The sequence below is a fragment of the Bufo gargarizans genome, chromosome 1 (genome assembly GCF_014858855.1).
Source record: "Bufo gargarizans isolate SCDJY-AF-19 chromosome 1, ASM1485885v1, whole genome shotgun sequence".
NCBI lineage: Eukaryota > Metazoa > Chordata > Amphibia > Anura > Bufonidae > Bufo > Bufo gargarizans.
In genome coordinates this window covers 458,470,115-458,494,480 of record NC_058080.1, presented here as the reverse complement: position 1 = coordinate 458,494,480, position 24,366 = coordinate 458,470,115, and the positions used below count along the sequence as shown (strand labels likewise).

Sequence of the window (24,366 nt, the reverse complement as noted above, 5' to 3'; positions counted from 1 at the left end):
GCGTCCCGTACCTCCGATGCGGCGCCATCTTGTTTGACCGATGTGGATGTTCCGGCCTCTCTCAGCCCCCTCTCCTTCTTGCCGGTGCGGGTCATAGTGGTTTTTACAGGATCCGCACACTCCCCGGTGTCTCTCAGTGAAGCCCAGAGCAGCGGCGCTTACTGCAGATACAGGATTCCACAGGATAGCAGACGGCAGGTCAGGAGCTCCCCGCAAGCACGTCCACTCACATGCCCGACCAGGCCACACCCCCCGTAGCTTTAGTTTTCAGTTAGGCATTGCTAGTTGGGTTCCGCATTCCCGTAGCCACGACCACAAATAGGGAAGGCTGTGTACGCAGCCTGCATTTGTGGGAGGGGCGGAAGGCCTTTATATCCCCCAGTCTACCACACACCGGTGCACGGTTTCCCTCTTTTCCGGTTTGCGGTGCCCCTCCCTACCTTCCCCTCTCTTTTTTTACTTATCTTCCTCGGGTATGCCCCCTTATAGGCCTACCCACGTTTATGGCTAAGGGCTTTTAGTTTTCAGTTAGGCATTGCTAGTTGGGTTGCGCATTCCTATAGCCATGACCACAAATATATATATATATATATATATATATATACACTCACAAATTTTTATATATATACCTACACACATATACCTACATAAAAACTCACAATATACACTTAACACAGATTTGCAAATTTACACTCACATATGCACACCATGGTGATAGATCATGTGACGGACCATGTGATGACCGCAGTGACGTCACCACAGGTCCTTTTCCTGTGCACAGCAAAAATGAAGACAGAAGAGAAGCCGGGCTGCGCGAAAGTGGATTAAGGTGAGTTAAATTATTTTTTATTATTTTTTAACCCCTCCAGCCCTATTGTACTATGCATTCTGTATTAAGAATGCTATTATTTTCCCTTATAACCATGTTATCGTCTCCTAGCAACCGTGTGTGAAAATCGCACCGCATCCGCACTTGCTTGCGGATGCTTGCAATTTTCACGCAGCCCCATTCACTTCTATGGGGCCTGCATTGCATGGAAAACGCACAAAGAGGAGTATGCTGCAATTTTCACGCAACGCACAAGTGATGCGTGAAAATTACCGCTCATGTGCACAGCCCCATAGAAATCAATGGGTCCGGATTCAGTGCGGGTGCAATGCATTCACCTCACACATTGCACCCGCGCGGAAATCTCGCCCGTGTGAAAGGCAGGATCCAGAGTGGATGAAAACATCCTCCCCCACCCTCTCGGTCCCAACGCTGCGCTTCATGACTAATGTATTTGATATGAGGTATCTGTGCGTGTGCAGGGGAGGGGGGAGTGTATGATCGGAGCACAGGCAGTATCAGCTGCTATCAGAGGAACGTCTGCTAGATAATGGGGCAGACTGATCCGGTTCATCTCTGCTCCTGAGTCTAGCTTCCAGAGCTCCATAACATTGCATTCTCTAAAGATTGGAGGAAGACTACTGGAAGGAGGCCCCTTTGGTGACATGGGCCCAGGGCAATTGGTTTAGTTGCCCAAAGCAACAAAACAGAATCCACCTTTAATTTTTCACAGCTCCTTTGGAAAATGAAAGGAGGAATCTGATTGGTTGCTATGGGCAACTAAGCCAGTTCTACTTTACACCAGTTTTATAAATGACCCCTCAGTTTCTAAAATTAAGCTATTTGACAACCATTAGTCAAAGTCTCCCACATGGAGTAGGTTAATGCAAAAATTCCACCCTCATACAGTATATTGCATGTATGTATTACTTTCAGACAAATATTTCCATAAAGAATAAGAATCTATATTTTCATTGTTATACTAACATAATTATGAATTGAATTTGATTTTCCTCTTATTGATTTTGCATCCATTAGGTTGGGTCTCTGGAACAAGCAATGCTAGATGCCTTAGTGCTGGACAGGGTAGACTTTGTGAAACTGCTTATAGAAAATGGAGTCAGCATGCACCGTTTCCTTACGATTTCCAGGCTAGAGGAACTTTATAACACGGTGAGGAGGACAGACTTCCTTATCTTACTTTGTCTTGCTCTTCTGGTTTCCTCAATTGGCAAGTCTACAATAGCAATAAAGACATGGTCACAAACTTTACTGAAATAAACTTAAAGGAGTTCTGCACTTTGTTTTAACTGATGATCTATCCTCTGGATAGATCATCAGCTTCTAATCGGCGGGGGTCCGACACCCGGGTCCCCCGCCGATCAGCTGTTTGAGAAGGCAGTTTTTTTTGTTTTTTTTACTGTTGATTGAAAAGGGTATTTTGTCTTATGTTTTAACCTTTAAAGGGGTTCTGCACTATGTTTTAACCACCACTCGGGACCGCCGCCGATCAGCTGTTTGAGAAGCAGCGCTGCGGCCTTCTCACTGTTTACCGCTGGCCCAGTGACGTCACGACTAGTATCAACTAGCATAGGCGGGGCTAAGCTCTGTTCACTTGAATGGAGCTTAGTCCCGCCCACGCTAGTTGATATTAGTCGTGACGTCACTGGGCAGGCGGTAAACAGTGAGAAGGCCGCAGCGCTGCTGGAGCGCCGCTGCCTTCTCAAACAGCTGATCGGCAGGGGTCCCGAGTGGCGGTTAAAACAAAGTGCAGAACCCGTTTAAAGGTTAAAACACAAGACAAAATACCTTTTTCAATCAACAGTAAAAAAAAATAAAAAATTCCTTGTTATCCTTCAAATCTTCCTCCTTATAATTCTTCACTTTTATTCAGGATGATAAATTCCTATCAAATGTGACAAACACAAGCGATTGCCTCAGTTTCCTATTCAGATGTAGATATTTGCAGAATACCATTAGTGACCTCTTACTTCTCTTGTAAATTACAATGCCTGAGAACCCTAGCATAATACTTCTGAGCTGTTTGGTGTTAAATGATCTGTGTCTCTGCCTTGTCCCCAGGTGTAGTACATTACTAAATCTGTGATTCATACATATTGAAGAATTCTAATATGTTTCTTCAAAAAAGGCAGAGGGGCATATTATCAATTGCCAGGCTACAGATTACATACGAAGGCAAATCTATAATCCTAAAATGAAATACCTTTAAGGACCAGCTTCGACTGGATTTTATTCTTATTGTGTGTGGCATTGTGATTTAGGAGGAAAGGCTGTGGTATTTGTCGCTATTATTGAGGTTTTACCATACTGCATTTCAAATACCGTATTTTTCGCCGTATAAGACGCACCGGCGTATAAGACGCACCTAGGTTTTTGGGGAGGAAAATAAGAAAAAAAATATTTTTAACCAAAAGGTGTGCTGTGGGTTTGGAACTAGGTGGTCTGTGGATGGCACTATTACTGGGGATCTGTGGATGACGGACACTGTTATGGGGGGATCTGTAGATGACGGACACTGTTATGGGGGGATCTGTGGATGACGGACACTGTTATGGGGGGATCTGTGGATGACGGACACTTATGGGGGGATCTGTGGATGACGGACACTGTTATGGGGGGAACTGTGGATGACGGACACTGTTAGGGGGGAACTGTGGATGACAGACACTGTTATGGGGGGATCTGTGGCTTTCACTGTTACAGGGGGATCTGTGGCTGGCACTGTTACAGGGGGGGATCTGTGGATGGCACTGTTATACATGTGTCATCCACAGACCCTCCCAGCCCATAACTGTGCCATCCACAGATCCCCCGCCGCTCCTGTATACTAATATAATATGTCTTATTCAATTAATAGTTATTAAATATGCCTCTTTATTCCTAAAAGTACCTTAAATCCGAAGCGCTTCAGTACAATGCCGGCAGGCCGGGCAGCCGGCGCGGCGCGTCACTCACTGACGTCACTTGCCTGCGCCGCCTGCTTCATTCATAAAGTAGGCGGCGCAGGCACGTGACATCAGGGAGTTACGCTGCCGCCCGCCCAGCCTGCATACTACTGAAGCGCTAAGGATTTAAGGTACTATTAGGCATAAAGCGGCATATTTAATAACCATTCATTGAATATGACATATTTTATTAGTACACCGGAGCGGCGGGGCGGGCCTTTAGTACAGTGACTGCACCGCCCCGCCGCTATTGCCGGCCCCAGCTCCTCCTCCCAGTCCCTCCCCGAGTCCTCGCTCTCTTTACATCGCTGCCAGCGATGTAAAACTGACTGCATTCGCCGTATAAGACGCAGGGGCATTTCTCCCCCATTTTGGGGGAAGAAAAAGTGCGTCTTATACGGCGAAAAATACGGTAGGCTGCTGGAGTTCACAGGATCTGGCCGCGCTGGATACTGCTGTTCACCACCAGACTTCATTAACTCTAATGAGATCCAGCCCTTTTCCAGCAGTCTTCGGCCAGACAAAAACTGTTGCGTGCAAAGGCCTGGTGAACTCTGGCAGGCTGTTCTCAACCAGATTTGTCTAACGCAAGTGTGAACCTACCGTAAAAGGGGCTTTTCCAAGTATTGAAGTTATTCCCTGTTTACAAGATAGGGGATAACTAAATGACCGGCGTGGATCTAACCAATGGGACCCCCTCCAATCCCAAGAACATGGAGGTCCCATTCCCTGTCCTGATGGAGCAGCAAAGTCAAGCACGTGGCCCTGCTGCTCCATTCATTCTCTATGGGACTTCCATAAATAGCTAAGCAATATATCTCCAGCAGTCTCATAGAGAATGAATGGAGAAGTAGGGCGCATGCCACGACTGGGGAATGGGACCACTGTCCTTGAGATCAGTGGGGGTCCCCAGTGGTTGGACTTCCAGAGATCAGTTAGTTATCACCTATCCTGAGAGCAGGAATTATCTTCAATACTTAGCACAACCTGTGTAAGATAACCATGGTACTTTTACCTGCAGTACCATGGAAAAGACACTGATGGCAATTTTTTATATCATGAACAAATATCATGATGTAAAGAATGCATTTATGGACAGGAGCTCCCTGTTCCTTCTCCCTGCCGGGCTCCAGTGAGGAGGAGTGTGATTGGAGATGTGGTTTAGTATTCACAGTGCCACTGTCTTCAAAGTCTATGGGATTGAATAAGATGTGCTGAGAAGCTGTTTAATCAGGACTTTTTTTTCCATGTAAAATAACGGATAACAGAAATGGCTAAAACTGATGCTAAATGCGCATAAATGAGTATAATAGGTGCTTAGCATACTTTATTTTTTTCTTTATTTTTTTGTTCTTCTGATGGGTCAGAAGAACGGAAAAATAAATGGTGATGTGACCCCCGCCTAAGTGAGGTATCATTGACTAATGACACAGAATTATCTGGCCAATGGCTTGTCTTGTTCATTTACATTTGAGAAGAGATATACTACAGGTAAAACTCGAAAAATTAGAATATTGTGCAAAAGTTCATTTATTTGAGTAATGCTAATTAAAAGGAATTGCAATAATGCCGCTTAAAATTAGAATTTTGTGAAAAGGTTCAATATTCTAGGCTCAAAGTGTCACACTCTAGTCAGCTAATAAATCCATACCCCCTGAGCAAAGGGTACCTCAAAATTGTGACTTTGGGGTTTCATAAGCTAGAAGCCATAATCATCCAAATTATACCAAATAAAGCCTTGAAATATCTCGCTTTGCCTGTAATGAGTCTCATATGTTAGTTTCACCTTTTAAGTTGCATTACTGAAATAAATGTACTTTGCACGATATTCAAATTTTTCGAAGTTTCACCTGTATATATTATGAGCAAAGTGCTTTGTGCAGGGGTTATATTTATGCTTTAATAATTTAAATTCCTGCTATGTTTCAGAGACATGGGCCGTCAAATACTTTATACCATTTGGTCAGGGATGTCAAAAAGGTAAGAATTAGATACTGTAAAAAGAAGAGGTAACTTCAATCTCCATTCATCCCTAGATCTTAGTAACTCTCTATTTTGCATGAGCTTTTCTTCCAAGTGTTACTATTATTTACCATGTTTATCGCCTCATGTTACCATCACACATTTCCAAGTGGTTATATAACTGTATGTATCAAGATATTCATTCATATTTTTCAGTAAAAAAAAAATCCTTAAAAATGAATGTAAAAATTGACTCACCCACAAGATAGTTTTATGCCTAGCGCAGCACACTGCAAAAAAAAACATTCACCTGTGAAGATTCAAAAGGTTTAAGGTCAGGAGAGATAGAACAGGTCAATATGGTTAAAAGACAGAGCTCAGGCAATAGTGTGTTGCAGGAATTAGACAAGCTATGGACCTATTGCTCAGGCACCTTCCGAATGGCTACCCTGTGTGGCAATCAGGAACCAAACTGTGAATAAACCATGTCTTTCACAGCTGCAGTTTCTATGGAGCCCTGCAGGTGACAAATGCATGATCGAAAATTCCCCATTTACTCATATCTTCTGTTCCCCCAAAAAGAATTAATAAAAAGTGATCAAAAAGCCATAATAAAGTCAAAATTATTAAGGATCATCCTGCAAAAGATGAGTCCTCCCACAGCTCGGTAGATATAACTATAAAAAGTTATGGGGTTCAGAATATGGCGATAAAAAGAAAATAATTATTTTTTCCAAAGTTTTTCATTTTCTCAGTATTAAAACTGGTCAATTTTACTGCATAGGGAGGGCCATTAAAACAAAACCTATAAACCTGTGGCATTTTTTTAATACCACCCTATTTGGAATTTCTTTCTAGCTTTCCACCAATCATATGGAATATTAAATGCAGCTATTAGAAAGTATGAATTGTCTCGCAAAAAAATAGACATGTAAATGGCAGGGATTAAGAAAACCGAAAAACGCAAAAATTGAATATCGCAAGATCCTGAAAGGGTTGATGTATTGACATAAAACATGCTCCTTCCTTTAATGAGGGAGGTCAGCTATATTTTTTAAGCTCAGCGGTAGCTGAGGCACCATGGAATTTAATACACCCTGCAGCTGCTGAAGAAGTTTTTTTAATAAAGAAAGAGGGAGCAGTCTGTCAGTCAATCATTAGCATAGGAGAAGGAACTTCCTACAAAAGTCATCTTTGGCAGGATGAGACTGTGTGCACAATTATTAGGCAACTGAGTATTTTGACCAGATCATTTTTATGAATATTTTACAACTCCAAGCTGTATAAACTTGAATGCTTATTGGATGGAAGGCTATCAGGTGATGTGCATTTGTGTAATACAGGAAGGGTGTGGCCTAAGGAGATCAAGACCCTATATCAAGATGTGCATAATTATTAGGCAGCTTGTTTTCCTCTGGCAAAATGGGCCAAAAAAGAAATGTAACTGACTGAAAGGTTAACAATTGTTAAAAGTCTTTCAGAGGGATGCAGCACTCTTGAAATTGCTAAGATATTGAACCATCAAACATTTTGTTGCTAATAGTCAACAGTGTTGCAAGAAACGTGTTGAGAAAAAAAAATGGACTGCCAAAGATTTAAGAAGAATCAATTATTGGGTGACTAGGAAACCATTATCATCTAGTGCTGTCATATTCCAGAACTGCAACCTCCCTGGAGTGCTCTGAAGTACAAGGTGTTCAGTGCTCAGAGACATGGCCAAGGTAAGGAGGCCTGGAACTCGACCGCCACCGAACAAGACACATAAGTTAAAAATTCAACACTGGACCAAGAAATCTTGCCAGATTTTTAAAAGGTTTTATAGACGGATGAGATGACAATGACTCTTGACGCACCAGATGGATGGGCCTGTGGCTGGATAAGTAAAGGGCACAGAGCACCACTTTGTTGCCAGCAAGGTAGAGGTGGGATACTGTTATGGGCGGGTATTGTTAACGGTGAGCTAGTTGGACCAGTAAAGGCCTTAAAGAAGAAAGAATAATGACATGTTCAATGGCCCCCTTCCTCACCTGACCTAAACCCTATTGAGAACTTGTGGACCCTTCTTAAATGGAAGACATTGAATATTTTGGATTGACCAACAGCACTGACGATGTTCAATAACAAAATGAATCCTCAAAAATACAACTTGCCTAATAATTGTGCACGCAGTGTAGTGTCTATATAGAGTCACCCATCTCTGTAGATGAACCTTCAATGGATTGAGATAATACAGAAGCAGGTGAATGCTATGATGTTACATCGATTGACAAGTACTAGATCATGATCCAGAAAGACATGAGCATGTGCAATAAGATCTTGATACATACTTCTCGTGTATTTGATATATTCACCATCAAACTATTATGTAGACTTTTTGTTCAGCAGCAATAGATACTTATTAGACTGGGTTCTCACCACGTTTTTGTCTTACTTTTAGCGCATATGTTAATTGGATGCCTCCATCCAGTGGCAACTGTCAGCATAGAGTTCTACTGTGAAAAAAAAACATGTTATTTTGCTGGACTCTGCAGGAGTGTGTACTGTACTTTTGCGTTATTTTTTTTACCTCCGCGTATATGTTAAAAGTAGGGCAAAAACATGATGTAAACCCAGCCTTACAAAATCGTTACTAGTCTCAACAAACTAGATTTGTGAAGAAATCTTTAGTTCTTTCAACATAAGAAAATGTAAGTATATGCAAATGAAATAAATGTAATTGTAACAGGATCCAGGATGAGTAATCCCAATACTGTCATTTCACATATACTTCCAATTGTTTCTAATGTACAGTACCTGGTCTGTCAAAGAACTGTGATATTCACAAATCTCAGATTGTGATAGTTTCATATTTACTGTCTGTGGTATTTAGCTGTGGATACTGTCAATGTGAAGTTTGCCAGAACACTTCATCTATATATATATATATATATATATATACACACACACTAATTGACAAAAAATGTAATGCCCCTAGTGGATTTCTGCAAATCTTGGCATGTAGTCTCAGACAGATATGTAAATGATTACAGGTGTGGGCTGATTATACATTCCCCCATGCCCTATAAAAAGGCTCTTTTAGAGGCTGCTTTTCAGTAGTGTACCTCTTGGTGAGAGATCGTTGACTTCAAGACCTGCCTCTACGACCCATTCAAAGACATTTTGCCCAGTTGATAGGCTTTGAGAGGGAACACACCACTGGACTGAGAGAATCAGGATGGTCAATTTGAGTAATTGTCCACCATCTGGGCCGTTCTGCCCTTGCTGTTTGAAGGTGTTAGGAGCAGTGTTTATGTGGGAGCACACAGACATGGCGAACAGGCTATGGATGGCCCAGACAGACCATGAGAAGAGATAATAATTTAAACCTCCAACAGCTTCCACGGTTTCATTGTCCACCATCCAGACACATATGCCACCTTCATAACCTGTCTTGCCATCGCCTTGTTTGCAGTGGTGTTGTGAATAAGAAACCTCGACTGCAACATATTGGAACCTTATTGTCCCCCAAGACAGTTGGGTTTGAGTATGGAGTCCTGCCTTTTCTGTGGTGACACACTGCCCAGCTGCTGGTGTGGTGATCTGGGGAGCCTTCACATACGACGATCACCCTTAATAGCGATATGAGGGACACTAAATGCTCAGCGATATGTGCAGGACATCCTGTGGCCACATGTTTTGTCTCTCATGGCAGGGCTTCCAACTGGCATTTTCAGCAGCATAATGCTCATCCACACAGCAGGGTCTCTCAGAAATGTATCCACAAGATTGCAACACTTCCTTGTCCTGCCTGGTTACCTGATTTATCGCCAATAGAGCATTTATGGGACAATCTAGGATGCCAGCTTTGGCAGCCTATGAGTGTGTAGGATCTACAGGCCCAGCTGCAACATCTGTGGGCATTTGTGCCACAGGATACCATATGGAACCTGTATGCATCCATGCCCAATTATATCTAACCTTGTATCCAGGCTAGAGACTATGGCTCAATAGGATACTAGAGCATCCTTTTAATTGTACAGTTTTCCCCAATAGATTTATCCTTTTGATTTAATTTTGTAATTACTTACATATAGCATCATTATAGAAAGACATAGAAAGTGTTATTAAATTCCAACAATCCAACAACTCCTTGGTGCATTATTTTTCTGTCAATGTGTGTAGATATATTATATATATATATACAGACGTGGACAAAATTGTTGGTACCCTTTGGTCAATGAAAGAAAAAGTCACAATGGTCACAGAAATAACTTTAATCTGACAAAAGTAATAATAAATTAAAATTCTATAAATGTTAACCAATGAAAGTCAGACATTGTTTTTCAACCATGCTTCAACAGAATTATGTAAAAAAATAAACTCATGAAACAGGCATGGACAAAAATGATGGTACCCCTAGAAAACACAGAACATAATGTGACCAAAGGGACATGTTAATTCAAGGTGTGTCCACTAATTAGCATCACAGGTGTCTACAACCTTGTAATCAGCCATTGGGCCTATATATATGGCTCCAGGTAATCACTGTGTTGTTTGGTGATATGGTGTGTACCACACTCGACATGGACCAGAGGAAGCAAAGGAAAGAGCTGTCTCAAGAGATCAGAAAGAAAATTATAGACAAGCATGTTAAAGGTAAAGGCTATAAGACCATCTCCAAGCAACTAGATGTTCCTGTGAGTACAGTTGCACATATTATTCATAAGTTTAAGATCCATGGGACTGTAGCCAACCTCCCTGGACGTGGCCGCAGGAGGAAAATTGATGACAAATCTAAGAGACGGATAATCCGAATGGTAACAAAAGAGCCTAGAAAGACTTCTAAAGAGATTCAAGGTGAACTTCATGCTCAAGGAACATCAGTGTCAGATCGCACCATCCGTCGTTGTTTGAGCCAAAGTGGACTACATGGGAGACGACCAAGGAGGACACCATTGTTGAAAACGAATCATAAAAAAGCAAGACTGGAATATGCCAAACTACATGTTGACAAGCCACAAAGCTTCTGGGAGAATGTCCTGTGGACAGATGAGACAAAAATCGAAGTTTTTGCCAAGGCACATCAGCTGTATGTTCACAGACGAAAAAATGAAGCATATCAAGAAAAGAACACTGTCCCTACTGTGAAACATGGAGGAGGCTCTGTTATGTTCTGGGGCTGCTTTGCTGCGTCTGGCACAGGGTGTCTTGAATCTGTGCAGGGTACAATGAAATCTCAAGACTATCAAGGAATTCTAGAGAGAAATGTACTAGCCAGTGTCAGAAAGCTTGGTCTCAGTCGCAGGTCATGGGTCTTGCAACAGGACAATGACCCAAAACACACCGCTAAAAACACCCAAGAATGGCTAAGAGGAAAAAATTGGACTATTCTAAAGTGGCCTTCTATGAGCCCTGACCTCAATCCTATTGAGCATCTTTGGAAGGAGCTGAAACATGCAGTCTGGAAAAGGCACCCTTCAAACCGGACACAACTGGAGCAGTTTGCTCATGAGGAGTGGGCCAAAATACCTGCTGAGAGGTGCAGATGTCTCATTGACAGTTACAGGAAGCGTTTGATTGCAGTGATTGCCTCAAAAGGTTGCGCAACAAAATATTAAGTTAGGGGTACCATCATTTTTGTCCATGCCTGTTTCATGAGTTTATTTTTTTACATAATTCTGTTGAAGCATGGTTGAAAAACAATGTCTGACTTTCATTGGTTAACATTTATAGAATTTTAATTTATTATTACTTTTGTCAGATTAAAGTTATTTCTGTGACCATTGTGACTTTTTCTTTCATTGACCAAAGGGTACCAACAATTTTGTCCACGTCTGTATATATATATATATATATACTGAACAAAAAATATAAACACAACACTTTCGGTTTTGCTCCCATTTTGCATGAGCTGAACTCAAAGATCTGAAACATTTTCTACATACACAAAAGACCCATTACTCTCAAATACTGTTCACAAATCTGTCTAGATCTGTGTTAGTGAGCACTTCTCCTTTGTCAAGATAATCCATCCTGCCTCACAGGTGTGGCATATCAAGGTGCTGATTAGACAGCATGAATATTGCACAGGTGTGCCCTAGACTGCCCACAATAAAAGAACACTCTGAAATGTGCAGTTTGATCACACAGCACAATGCTACAGATCGTGCAGTGCAATTGGCATGCTGACTGTAGGAATGTCTACCAGAGCTGTTGCCCGTGCAATGAATGTTAATTTAATCTCTACCTAAGCCGTCTCCAAAGGCGTTTAAGAGAATTTGGCAGTACATCCAACCGGCCTCACAACCGCAGACCACGTGTAACCACACCAGCAGGGGACCTCCACATCCAGAATGTTCACCTACCTGATCATCTGAGACCAGCCACCCGGACAGCTGCAGCAACAATCGGTTTGCATAACTAAAGAATTTCTGCACAAACTGTCAGAAACCGACTCAGGGAAGCTCATCTGCATGCTCGTCGTCCTCATCGGGATCTGGACCTGACTGCATTTCGTCGTTGTAACTGACTTGAGTGGGCAAATGCTCACATTCGATGGCGTATGGCCACACATGCTGTCTGCCATCTGCCCTGAACTGTGAAAACCGGGACTCATCCATGAATAGAACGCCTCTACAACATGCCATACGCCATCGAATGGGAGCATTTGCTCACTCAAGTCGGTTACAACGACGAAATGCCGTGTGGGTGAGCGGTTTGCTGACGTCAACATTGTGGATTGAGTGGCCATGGTGGCGGTTGGGTTTTGGTATGGGCAGGCGTATGATATGGACAACAAACACAAGTGCATTTTATTGATGGTATTTTGAATGCACAGAGAGACCGTGACGAGATCCTGAGGCCCATTGTTGTGCCATTCAGCCACGACCATCACCTTCTGTTGCAGCATGATAATGCACGGCTCCATATTGCAAGGATCTGTACACAATTCCTAGAAGCTGAGGACATCCCAGTTCTTGCATGGCCAGCATACTCCACCGGACATGTCACCCATTGAGCATGTTTGGGATGCTCTGGATCGGCTTATACGACAACGTTTTTCAGTTCCTGCCAATATTCTGCAACTTCGCACAGCTATTGAAAAGGAGTAGACCAACATTCCACAGGCCAAAATCAACAACCTGATCAACTCTATGTGACCAAGGTGTGTTGCACTACGCAAGGCAAATGGTGGCCACACCAGATACTGACTGATTTTCCCCCCAGTAAGGCAAAACTGTGCACATTTGATCAGTATCAAATGTATTTGATCTAATCAGCACCTTGATATGCCACACCTGTGAGGTGGGATGGATTATCTCGGCAAAGGAGAAGTGTTCGCTAACACAGATTTAGACAGATATTTGAGAGCAATGGGTCTTTTGTGTATGTAGAAAATGTTTCAGATCTTTGAGTTTATCTCATGCATAATGGGAGCAAAACCGAAAGTGTTGCGTTTATATTTTTTATTCAGTGTAAAATATATATAATTTTATATAGATAGTTTGAGATGGAGCAAAAAAAAAAGAAATTTCAAGGTTTTTCCAGAAGATGCAGACTATTAAGAACATTCATCAGTGTGATATTAAAATTTAAATATTTGCCAGTTTGTAGATATTATTGTGTAGAAATAAAGCACCAGGGAGAAGAGGTCTTCAGAAAGCATCCATCAGACAATTGGTCTAATTTTCTTAACTGCCCAAGATGAAGCAGAATAAAGAAGTGTTATAGGCTAAAGCACAATTTCCAGGTCTCTGCCCTTCTAATAAATAGATGAGCTACATGAGTCACAGTCATGATTCAGAGATTACTGAATGCTTGGGTGCAGATCTCAGAGAACCAGCCTTTGCATAAACAGGTGATAAATATTTCACAGAAGAAGCGCGTAGGATTTCAGCAGCTAACATTTTAATTCAGTCGTCATGGTTAGTTTAGTTTGAATCCTGGTTTTGTCTCTGCTGGTTTGCCTTAGAGAAACATATTTAGGATAAATGTAATGGGAAAAGCTGAAATGTTCTACAGTTTGCTGCTCCCTCCTATAAAGTCCATCAAATATACATTTAGATTTTTCATATAGTTTTATAGCCATAGATGTAACTGCACATCTATGCTCGTTGTATGCTTTGAAATTGCTGATACTGGAAACACTGGGCTCCTATTACATTGAAACATCTTTGAGCCATGGCGGTTATGTACAGGGATCTGATGGGAGAGATAAGCCTTTTTTCTAAAGTAAAATTTCGCCTGCTTCCTTCATGGAACAGGGAAGACATGTATTTAAGTCTTGATCCTACTATATGAAAATGACGAGTGCTCAAATAACACTGACAGTCATGGTGCATCCAACACAGCGACAGTTGCCTCAATAAGATACCCTGCTTCAGTGACTTCATAATAGAGAGAGCAGTAGTACCCCATAAAGAACAACCAATGCTCTGATTAGTTGTAGGAGGGTCAGACACTCAAAGGAGTTGTCCATCTCAGCCTTTCATGACTGAGATGGTAATAACCACAGTAACACAGCTTGCTCCTACTCACTGCTATTGGAGTTAATGGGAACAGTGGAGCGCTGACCGCTTAGTCATTTCCATAACAATGCCTTTAACAGCCGGAACTTGTTCAAATGGGACAATCTCTTTAAGTATGTGGCCTATCACTATTACGGGGTACCCCACTAAAGGATTGTGCAGTGACTCCCACAAACTCAGTAAGTATTAACCTTAACATCAGCTTACTCAGACTTCTGGAACATGGCGATCTTGTTTCTTGGATCAAGTGCTCACTCCAACAGGTCCAATCAGACTGAAGACCAGGGCAGGTCCATGGACCTGCCACGTTGGATATCAGAGTCACTATTGTACTTCTTTGTGCAGGTCCAACTCAAGCCATAGATCCTCCTCCTGATAACTATCCCATGGTAGGTAACCTCAGCTGAAGAGCACCCTGCCATGCAGTCTTTGACTGGATGCAACCCATGTAGCACAAAACTACAGCATCTGCATTTGTGACTGGATGCCCACCAGTATACAGCATTATGTCCTAAAAGGCACACATTAAATGCCTACAGCAAAAGGTCATATGACTCTTCACAGACGCGCAACGTAACATGGCATATCATAGTATACATAGCACAACATAACATTAATAGTACTCACCAGTGGTTAGTTTATTGATGATGCACAGTTCAAGAATACAGTTTGCTGGAGGGTGGTTAAGTGGTCTGATAGTTCTCACTGGGGCAGTGTCACATTGTCAATTACAGGGCCCCATAACACGGACATTAACAATTACATTTCTAACTTAACTTAGTAAGTGTTGAATGAATGAAGTAATACATCAAAAACTTTTTTATATATCTTTCAGTTCATTTCCAATTGCCTAATTTTACTAAAACTCAGAAACCTTCTACTGGGATGAATATGCACTAATAGAGGGCATTTAGATGGAGCAAATATTCTTTTTTTCACACCATTGTAAAGAAACTAGGTAACATATAAAACAGTGGTGTAGGCCATTCCAAAAATAAGATTTAAGTTTTTTAAGTTCATTACAAAATGAATCTTTGCATCTGGCTACGTCATTCTACACTACATTCTATACACGACTCCTCCTGTTCAAAAAAGCTTTTGCTTTCTGATGTGTCTGGAGCCCACATTCCACATTTGCAATTTCAGGTATATCAAAGGACGTTCTTACTATGGTAATATGTATCTACAAAGTGAGGTCTGTTTTCATAGAAAAGCTCAATGAGGAGAGAGTCTAAGGCTAATGTTGAATGGTTTCGCTGGTTTTGGTGTCCCGCCCTGAAGAAGCATTGCAGCTTCGCACACTTCCATTCCTCTGTGTCTCATTATTTATTGCTAATTATTTCTTTATGACTACATTGATGGTGCCTCGTTCCAATCTGGAAGTGTGTGGTGGAAGATACATGATGTAATAACAGTGTATCATTCTTACCAGAGTAACTGTCGTATGTTACTTTTATAGGTTATTACTAATGGGAACACACTAAATTATTATTTCCACATGCCCCACAATTATTTTTATCTCATCACCCACTGGCACTATGGCACTTATAAAGGAACCCATCTAATATTCTATACTGTGCCTGAAGCTACGCCAGCACTTTAAATGCAAGTGCTGTTCTAGCTAGACAAGCATTGAAATGTATAGGATTCTTTTGTTATCCCACTAACATACTATAATGAAGTGGGATCAGACCTTCATTGCTATATGAGGAGCAATCAGTCTCAGAAAATCTGTTTAGTCCAGGTTCTTAGAAGCGAGGAACCTTTGTCCTTCACTTCAAACAGCATGTAGTCTGGGTGTCATTAAGCCCCTTGAATCTGCTCTTATAATTTCCCTTAGCATCTGTAATTCTCATGACATGATTTATGACAAGTGGTCTGTGTTAATATCGTGTAGTAATAAGGATATTCTTCATGCGTGATTTCAAGGCCACCTCTAGAAGTTTCCCATCTAGTGATGACACTATGAAATGGCACCGTTACAGCCAGAAGACAATATGGTCATGCCAGTGGAGCCATTGTGTTCTTTCTGGTGGAAACTGAAACATTCTATGTTTTTGTGCACCCATTTTGCTCTCCATGAGCAAGAACAGTAATTTGTCTGTCAGTAATGTATATTGACATGTTCCTAGCAGTTTTCATGCTTTCTGTAATTGTTTCCAATTAGTAGTCTCTGGTTAATATTTGGTGTTTTGTGTTCAGAGGTGTAATCTATGTTATTACCTTAAAGAATATGCTTCAGGGAAATTTTTATGATTGCGATTTACTCATTTTGGGCTAAAAATAATTTTTCGTAGCCTTTGTTAAAAATGTTCAGCCATTTTTAGAATACAGGGGTTAAAAATCTGTCTGTCTGTAGAGTATCACTTCTCAGTCTGATCAGCTGACAGCTCACGTGAAGCCTTGTCTCTGATCCAGAATAGCGGTAGATTTAGAATAGTGCTAGATGCGCCGACATTATGTAGAGGCCTGCGCCTTTTCATGACTTCGGCGGATCCAACGTTAGATAAATTAAAAATGCCGGTCTTAATAAATAATTCCCATAGTCTTCAAATGATTGATTCTATTTTAAACAAGCAGCTCAGACTTTTTTTTTAGGGTACGGGCACACGTTCAGGTTTCCTGATTTCGTTTTAGAAGCCAAAATCAGGAGTGAATTCATAAAAAGGAGAAGACGTATGTGTCCTTCATACCTTGTCTCCTTTTATGATCCATTCCTGATTTTGGCTTCCAAAACGGAATCAGGAAACCTGACCGTGTGGCCGTATTCTTAGTCATAAAGATTTAATGGCTGATACATGAATTAACATTCCCAAAATGCAGTTCCATTGTTTCACGTTCAAATATTCCATTCCTCTGTTGGATCATATATAACATAACCAGTTGGATTTAAAAAAGTAACTGCTGTTACCTTCTTGCATCTAAGACCATCTGTCCAGTGCTGGTGAAGAAGCTGCTTTTTATTGGGTGGCTTGCACACCACCTATGTACAGGACGATTTGCCAGTAGGACTGAGCTCCTGGGCAAGCATGTCTGCCAGTATGTCTTGAAACAAAATCAGTAGACCAACAGGGGGGCACCATAATAAGCACTGTATGTATCAGCAATATCTAGACCAGGCATCCTCAAACTGCGGCCCTCCAGCTGTTGCAAAACTACAACTCCCAGCATGCCCGAACAGCCTACAGGTATCAGCCTACAGCAGGGCATTGTGGGAGTTGTAGTTTTACAACAGCTAGAGGGCCGCAGTTTGAGGATGCCTGATCTAGACACATGAGCTTTTAAAAAAAAAAATTGACAATTATGTTTTGTGTAATCGAGCTGAGAAATGTAAAATTTAATAATGGGGCAATCACTTCAAGCATATAATGGCTTGGTGTGATCTGCCATATATTAATTTCCTTGCAAGACTAAATGTTTATTAGACATATGGATACATAGAGATGCTGGTTAAATTACATATTTCAATAAGCAGGGCTCCATGCTCAGCATAGCCCTTTGCACAGAGGCTGTATGGCGGCATTTAGCTTTTTTTTTATGGCAGAGGTATAGTATATCTGCCTAGACTGTTATGTCCTATTATGGCTCCACACTACTCAGCTGTCATATGGTCGTGTGCATGGGTCCTAATAATTTATTTTCATCCTTTAATGAGGATTTTTGCTTGCATAGCATAAACTGGCTATATACATGGATACATAACTAGAAATGCTAAAAAAAATAATGCAAAGTCGCCATAGCCAGAAGTTAAGTTGCATAGTCTGAAATTCAAGAAATAACCTTATGAAGAAAGTGTTACATTCCTAATGTAAAAAAACAACTACGGTATTTAAAAAATAAAAAATAAAAATATTAAAATTACTCAAAAAGTTTAAAGACAACAAGTCCTCTGCATACACAGAAGTCATTTTTTTCTTCATAAAGTAGCTGTCCAGAATCAGGAAGAAAGAAAATTGCCCCAGCTGTCCATGGGCTATATCTGATAGAGCACTATTCTGCTGAATGTGGGAACGCCACAGTACCAGATGCAGCCTGTGGTGCCGTTTCTGGGGGGAAAGCAAGCCCTTCTTCATGCTGCTTGTACCATCAGTGAGCATGACTAAAAATCCATCCAGACGGTAGCTAGAAACTGTTTCATTTGCTATGTAAATCACAGGTGTAATGTGTGGCTCTATCCACCAGACATGATTTCCTTCAAGCACATTCTATTGGCTTGTCTACAAGTTAAAAAAGTAAAAAAAAAATCTTTCTACCTCTTTTATTTCATCTTATGAGAATCCCAGTGTGTATTATAAAAAGAGCAGTGAGCGCCATCTTGTGGAAACAACACAAAATACAAGCCTTTCCTTTAAAAGTATCTAATTCTGGAAGGTTCACAAGAGGTTTCCAACCTTTGGAAGTAAACAAGAATGTTCCTATTCACAGATAGCAAAGTTCTTGAAACATAGATCATAAAAGGAATAAGCTTTGTGCATGTAAAGTATCAGTAAGTCACCCTGACTGATACAACAACAGGTCAATCACCAGATCCCAGCAGCATGCAGACAAGCAACAGTGTTTGGCCCGGGCCACCCAGGACCAGAAAAATTTAATGGGTACCAAATTGTTGTTCATCAACTGACCAAACCTATAATGGCATGAGACTATAGGCCCCAAATTTCTCTACACAACCAGTGTTCATCCATGAACAATGGGAAAAGAGGAGCAAACTTCTCTTCCTGAATTTTTTTTGCAGCTGCAACTATGGGGAGCTCATTGCAAAGAGATTATTTCAGTAACTGTCTCACGGATCAGCAAGTGTGAACCCACTGTGCCAACTAACTGGTTAGACTTTGGGCTAAATCTAAGGGCGCTATTCTGGCACTTCCTCTATACTCACAGTTAAACCCATTTACAGGGATCTGGACTTTATTGCGGGTTAGCAACCAGACCACTACCTCCTGTGATAGTCTCACTGTAGTTGGGAAAACCACAGGTACAGTCTGAACAGGCACTAAGGTTTGAATGCTGGGTTTAGAGATCCAGACAGTGCACAGTTAACATAGACAGAAGGAAGACTTGCGGGCGGGTAGTAGTGAGGCACATAAATGCAGGCATTTCTGGGAATTTGACTGGAGTACTGACAGAGAAGACAGAATAGGTTAACTTAAACACAAACTGAAAATAATTTGGACTTTGTTCATGAGCACATCGCGCCTGCGTCCCCTCTGCTCCTTAGAGGCCGCTTCAGCCTCTGCGTTCTGCGCCGGGCACTCTTCAGAGCAGCGCTTCAGAGTGCCCGGCACAGGCGCAGATGCAGAGGCTGAAGCGGCCTCTAAGAAGCAGAGGGGGATGCAGGCGTGATGTGATCCCGGCCAGTGAGTGTGCCGGGCGCATGCGCTGAAGATGAAATGGAGTCCGATGCCCATAGCTTTGTATTGGGCATGCGCCGGATCTTGTAAAGTCGGGGACAGCAGAAGCCGCCCAGCGAAGTGAATATTGATGAGCTGGGCGGCGCTTCCAAACGGCGGTTGGGGGGCGGCTGGCTGGGCACAAGTGTAGCTGAAACGCCGCCCCTTGGGCAGAAAGAAGACAATTCTTCCAGGTTATAAAACATCAGTTTACTTTATTTATAAGGTGGACAGGGGGGATACTTATATGATTTTAATACACTTTAGAAGACCTGTGCAGTCATATATATAGCGAAATATGCTTATTGGGCCTGTCAGTGTCCCTTTAAATACCCAGGGACCTTCAGACATTGGCTGGGGAAGGATTTGGGAGTGTGCACACTGGCCGATTAAGAGGAGCAGGAGGAAGCAGCATGGAGAGGACACCGGCAACCAGGATACTGGATGGCATGGTGAGTGGTGCATTGTCCATGCCCACGGGTGTCAGCAGGGGAAGGTGGGCATGGACCACAGACCTAACAAACTGCAAACATTCCTAGGCACTAAGCTCCCTGTAGTGGTGGCTACAGGCAGTCAGTTTTGTAATATATTATGTGATGGGATAGCAGCGATTAATTGCCACACCATATTTTTGAAGCACCTTTTGCACATGGAAGTTGAATAAAGTGGGTGAAGCAAAGGGCAACTTCTTTTTATTATGCTAAAAAAAATAATAATGTTGCCTAATAATAAAAAGTTCATCAGATATCTAGGGCATTGTGCTTTGCATTCTGCATAGCCTCCCTGGGAGTGTTTAATGCACACATACTGACAAATTAAGTGGGATGGGGGGGCTCATACTAACTTTTGCTATGTGGCCCTATGAGTATGCCCCTGAGCATGCTCATACAAGGAGTCTACCAAACTCAGTTCACAGTGAGCTGGGATTGTATACAGCGCATGTTATAGAGCTCCTTTTGTCTAGTACAACATGCTGCCTGCATACTAGACAACATTTTCAATGTGAAAGCTTTCTTTAAAGTGGAGATCAACAGTGGGCATGATTCTACTTGGACATCAACCCCAATTGCTGACTATGTCAGAAGTTCTTATACAGGAAAGAACCTTCAGGACCTTTCAAATATATTTTGGTTCTTTATAGGATTAAGTGCTGTACAAGAAGTTTCTCATCTACTGCGAGCTAATATTTGGTCACCAAAATAACCAAAAGATAATCCTAATCCTTGAAAGGTTAAACAGATAGAGAGGGCTCCATTTGTCTCCCAATTGCCCCCTACCCTGAACACAATCGCAAGTCGCCAAAAAGTTGTGATGGGTGCTAGGGGTGTAGTGAAGACCTCCAGACCTACGTCTATCGCACTAGTGCTCCCAGTACTCCAATAAAAAAATAAACATAATTGGTACCAACATGTTCATAAATGTCTGAAATATTACAATATCATGTTATTAGTGCCTAAGGGGGAATGCCATAACAAAAAAAAATCACAATGTCAAATGCAAAAATCTTGCCTGCCCAAAAAATGAAAAAGAAATCAACAGTTGTTTGGATCCCAAAATGGTACCAATAAAACTGCAGCTCTCCCTACGAAAAGCAATCCTTCACTCAGCTCCATCAACAATTAAAAAAAAAGTTACGGGTGTCAGGCAGCAATTTTTTCCACCTCTAACAATACGTTGAAGTCCAAAACAGAAAACGAACATCTAGCTGAATACTTTATTTGCGCGGTTAAAAATGAAACATCCAGTCCAACCAGTCTTAGTCTACGAGTTTCGGGCTGTCAGGTATATAAGCACTTACTCATTACTCATGTCATGAGTAAGGGCTTATATACCTGACAGCCCGAAACGCATAGACTAAGACTGGTTGGACTGGATGCTTAATTTTTAACCGCGCTAATAAAAGTACCGCTAAACCTTTGCAAAATTCAGCTGGATGTTTGTTTTCTGTTTTGGACTTCAAGTTACCTGCATCCAAGTGCGGTTTATCTTCGGTGCTCATAGCAGAGAAGGAGCAGGTGAGAGCCGTGTTATCAATCTGTTTCTTTTGGTCTAACAATACGTTTTATGATTATATAATGTATATATAATGATAACACAATAGACACACCTTCATACAGCTATGTCAACGGAAATTATTTTTTTTTATGGCTCTTTGAACATGGTAATGAAAAAAAAAAGAAAAATCTGGGGCGTAATGGGGTCAATATTAACATGCAATATATTAGGAACTTGTTGTACAAGACATGTCCTATTGTTAGGGTACTTTCACACTAGCGTTATTCTTTTCCGGCATTGAGTTCCGTCCTAGGGGCTCAATACCGGAAAATAACTGATCAGTTTTATCCCTATGCATTCTGAATGGAGAGAAATCCATTCAGGACGCATCAGGATGTCTTCAGTTCAGTCTTTTTGCCTTTTCATGATGGAGATAATACCGCAGCATGCTACGGTTTTATCTCCGTCCAAAATTCCGGAACACTTGCCGGAATCCCGGATCCAGCATTTTTTCCCATTGAAATGTATTAATGCTGGATCCGGCAAAACGGATACATTTTTGCGGTCTGCGCATGCTCAGGCCAGATGCCTGATCTGTTTGCCAGATCCGTTTTTCGGAGAGACAGATCCGGCAAAAATGCAGTTGTAACAGATCAGATCATGATACTGAACCGTCTGACAAATGCCATCAGTTTGCATACGTTTTGACAGATCCCGCAGGCAGTTCCGGCGACGGAACTGCCTGCCGAAATCCTCTGCCACAAGTGTGAAAGTGCCCTAAAAACTTTTCTGACAAAGTAGAGTACATTTTGCAATGTATCTCATGCATTTGCAATGTGCCTTGGTGGGCTACGCTAAGCTATGAATAGAAGGGACGGCTGATGTGCAGATTGTAGTTAGACCCACATTCAAAAGAGATGGAATAATTCATATTGAGATATAAAACACATCTGTGAAAAATGATATTTTAATATTACATATTTAATACCTGATGAATAATGTATTGTGACCTTTATCGTCACAGAGACACTACAGTCTCCAGGGAGACTTGTTGAGAGCAGTGCTAAGCATCGGGGTTAAAGTTGTAAACAATCTATAATGTTCATGAATTGCTGCATGTTCTTATATCATTTATGTCTTCTTTCCAAGCGAGAATATCCAGGTTTCGGTTGGATCTATTTTAAGGTGAATTACATAGCCTAATATACTTCATTTCTTTCCATACATTTCAGTTCATTTACTTTGATTTCTGGTACAATACTGTGTTGTTGTCTCTCTATCACCTCCTGTTTGTGTGTGTGTACTCCTCCATTTCTGTGTATGCCTTCTTCACAGGGAAATCTACCTCCAGACTACAGGATAAGCTTGATTGACATCGGTCTTGTTATTGAGTATCTAATGGGAGGAGCGTACCGTTGTAACTACACCAGGAAAAGATTTCGAACTCTGTATCATAATTTATTTAGCCCAAAAAGAGTAAGTTAATAGTCTTGTTACATTTGTATAACGTTTTGTACATTTACATACATGGGCCCTATCATTTTAGGAGTAGAAATGAGCCAATCATTCAAAATTTAATTCAGGTTCGATTCAGTAAATCGGTTGATCGATTAGATTCCAAATTGACTCTACCTAAAATCAAAAGTGCTCTATTTGCCTGAAAGTTTGTGTATGACACTCTAAGGTCATATAATTTTCTCTTCTCACATTTTTTTTTTTTTTACATTTTTTATTATTTTCTTTCTCTCTCTCCTGACCATGAATTCTTACTTGAAATCATGATGCTTATCAAAAATAACCAGTGAGTTCACAATTACTAAGTATATGAAATCGGTTTTCTTGGACGGTAATGCTGATGACCAATCCTTAGGTCCTCCATCAATCAGCTCTTCACAATCACTATCCAATGTAAAGAGTTTTGCTATAACAGAGCCTGTTCCTGAACGCAGCGGCCCGATCAAACAGTTAATCGGTGGGAGTGGCAGGATTTTAACCCCCAACAATCAGATATAAATGGATACGTTATCAATATTACAATCTTAGAAAACACCTTTAACACTGATCAGGCAGTAGTAGCTCTTGTCTTGCCCAGTTTCTTCTCTGGTAATCTACCAGTCTGTTCAGATGTGGAAAGAGCTCAAGATTCTTTTGGACATTTTTTTGGTACAGCGAGAGCTGCCGAGAAGCTCTCTTGAGTTTTAGGGACCTACACTATAAAAAAATATTAAACTTTAGGTCTTGATATTTTTAGATACAAAACTTGCTATAAACAAAGTGAGTTTAAAAAAAACATGGATTGTTTGCATCTACCAATGAATTACTTTACTGCTTTTATGTTCCAAAGGTCTTCTGAAACCTGAGAGTCGGAATCTGATCGTTAGCTATGAACAACTTCTCCATTCTTTCTTTACTCTAGTAGTTCTCGCAATTGGCACATCAGTCCTTGTAATAAGTTTATTTACATTCATTGAACATAAACATCTATGGTGGGGCTTAGATGCAAGTTATTACATTCAAAATCATGTGCCCATTTGCCATCACAGTTAAATGGTATTTCTACCGAATGCAACACCCACTCTTTATGAACCTAGTTTTAGTGTAATTACCGGTAATTATTTACAAATATAGAGTTGAGTGAAGCATTTGAAGCAGAATTTGGTCCAATGTTTAGGAGAACTTTGATTCGCAACGATTCGCAATATTGGAGATGAGAATGT

The 24,366-nt window shown here is 41.2% G+C and overlaps 1 protein-coding gene across 1 annotated transcript in view; it reads left to right on the top strand.

Moving 5' to 3' along the window:
- Positions 1-24,366, top strand: part of TRPM3 (transient receptor potential cation channel subfamily M member 3) — a 532,037-nt gene that overhangs the window by 338,288 nt on the left and 169,383 nt on the right. Inside the window, exons 11-13 of the mRNA XM_044287287.1 lie at positions 1,868-2,002; positions 5,725-5,775; positions 22,985-23,125. Coding sequence (XP_044143222.1) covers positions 1,868-2,002; positions 5,725-5,775; positions 22,985-23,125 — 327 coding nt within the window. The remainder of the gene's footprint in view (positions 1-1,867; positions 2,003-5,724; positions 5,776-22,984; positions 23,126-24,366) is intronic.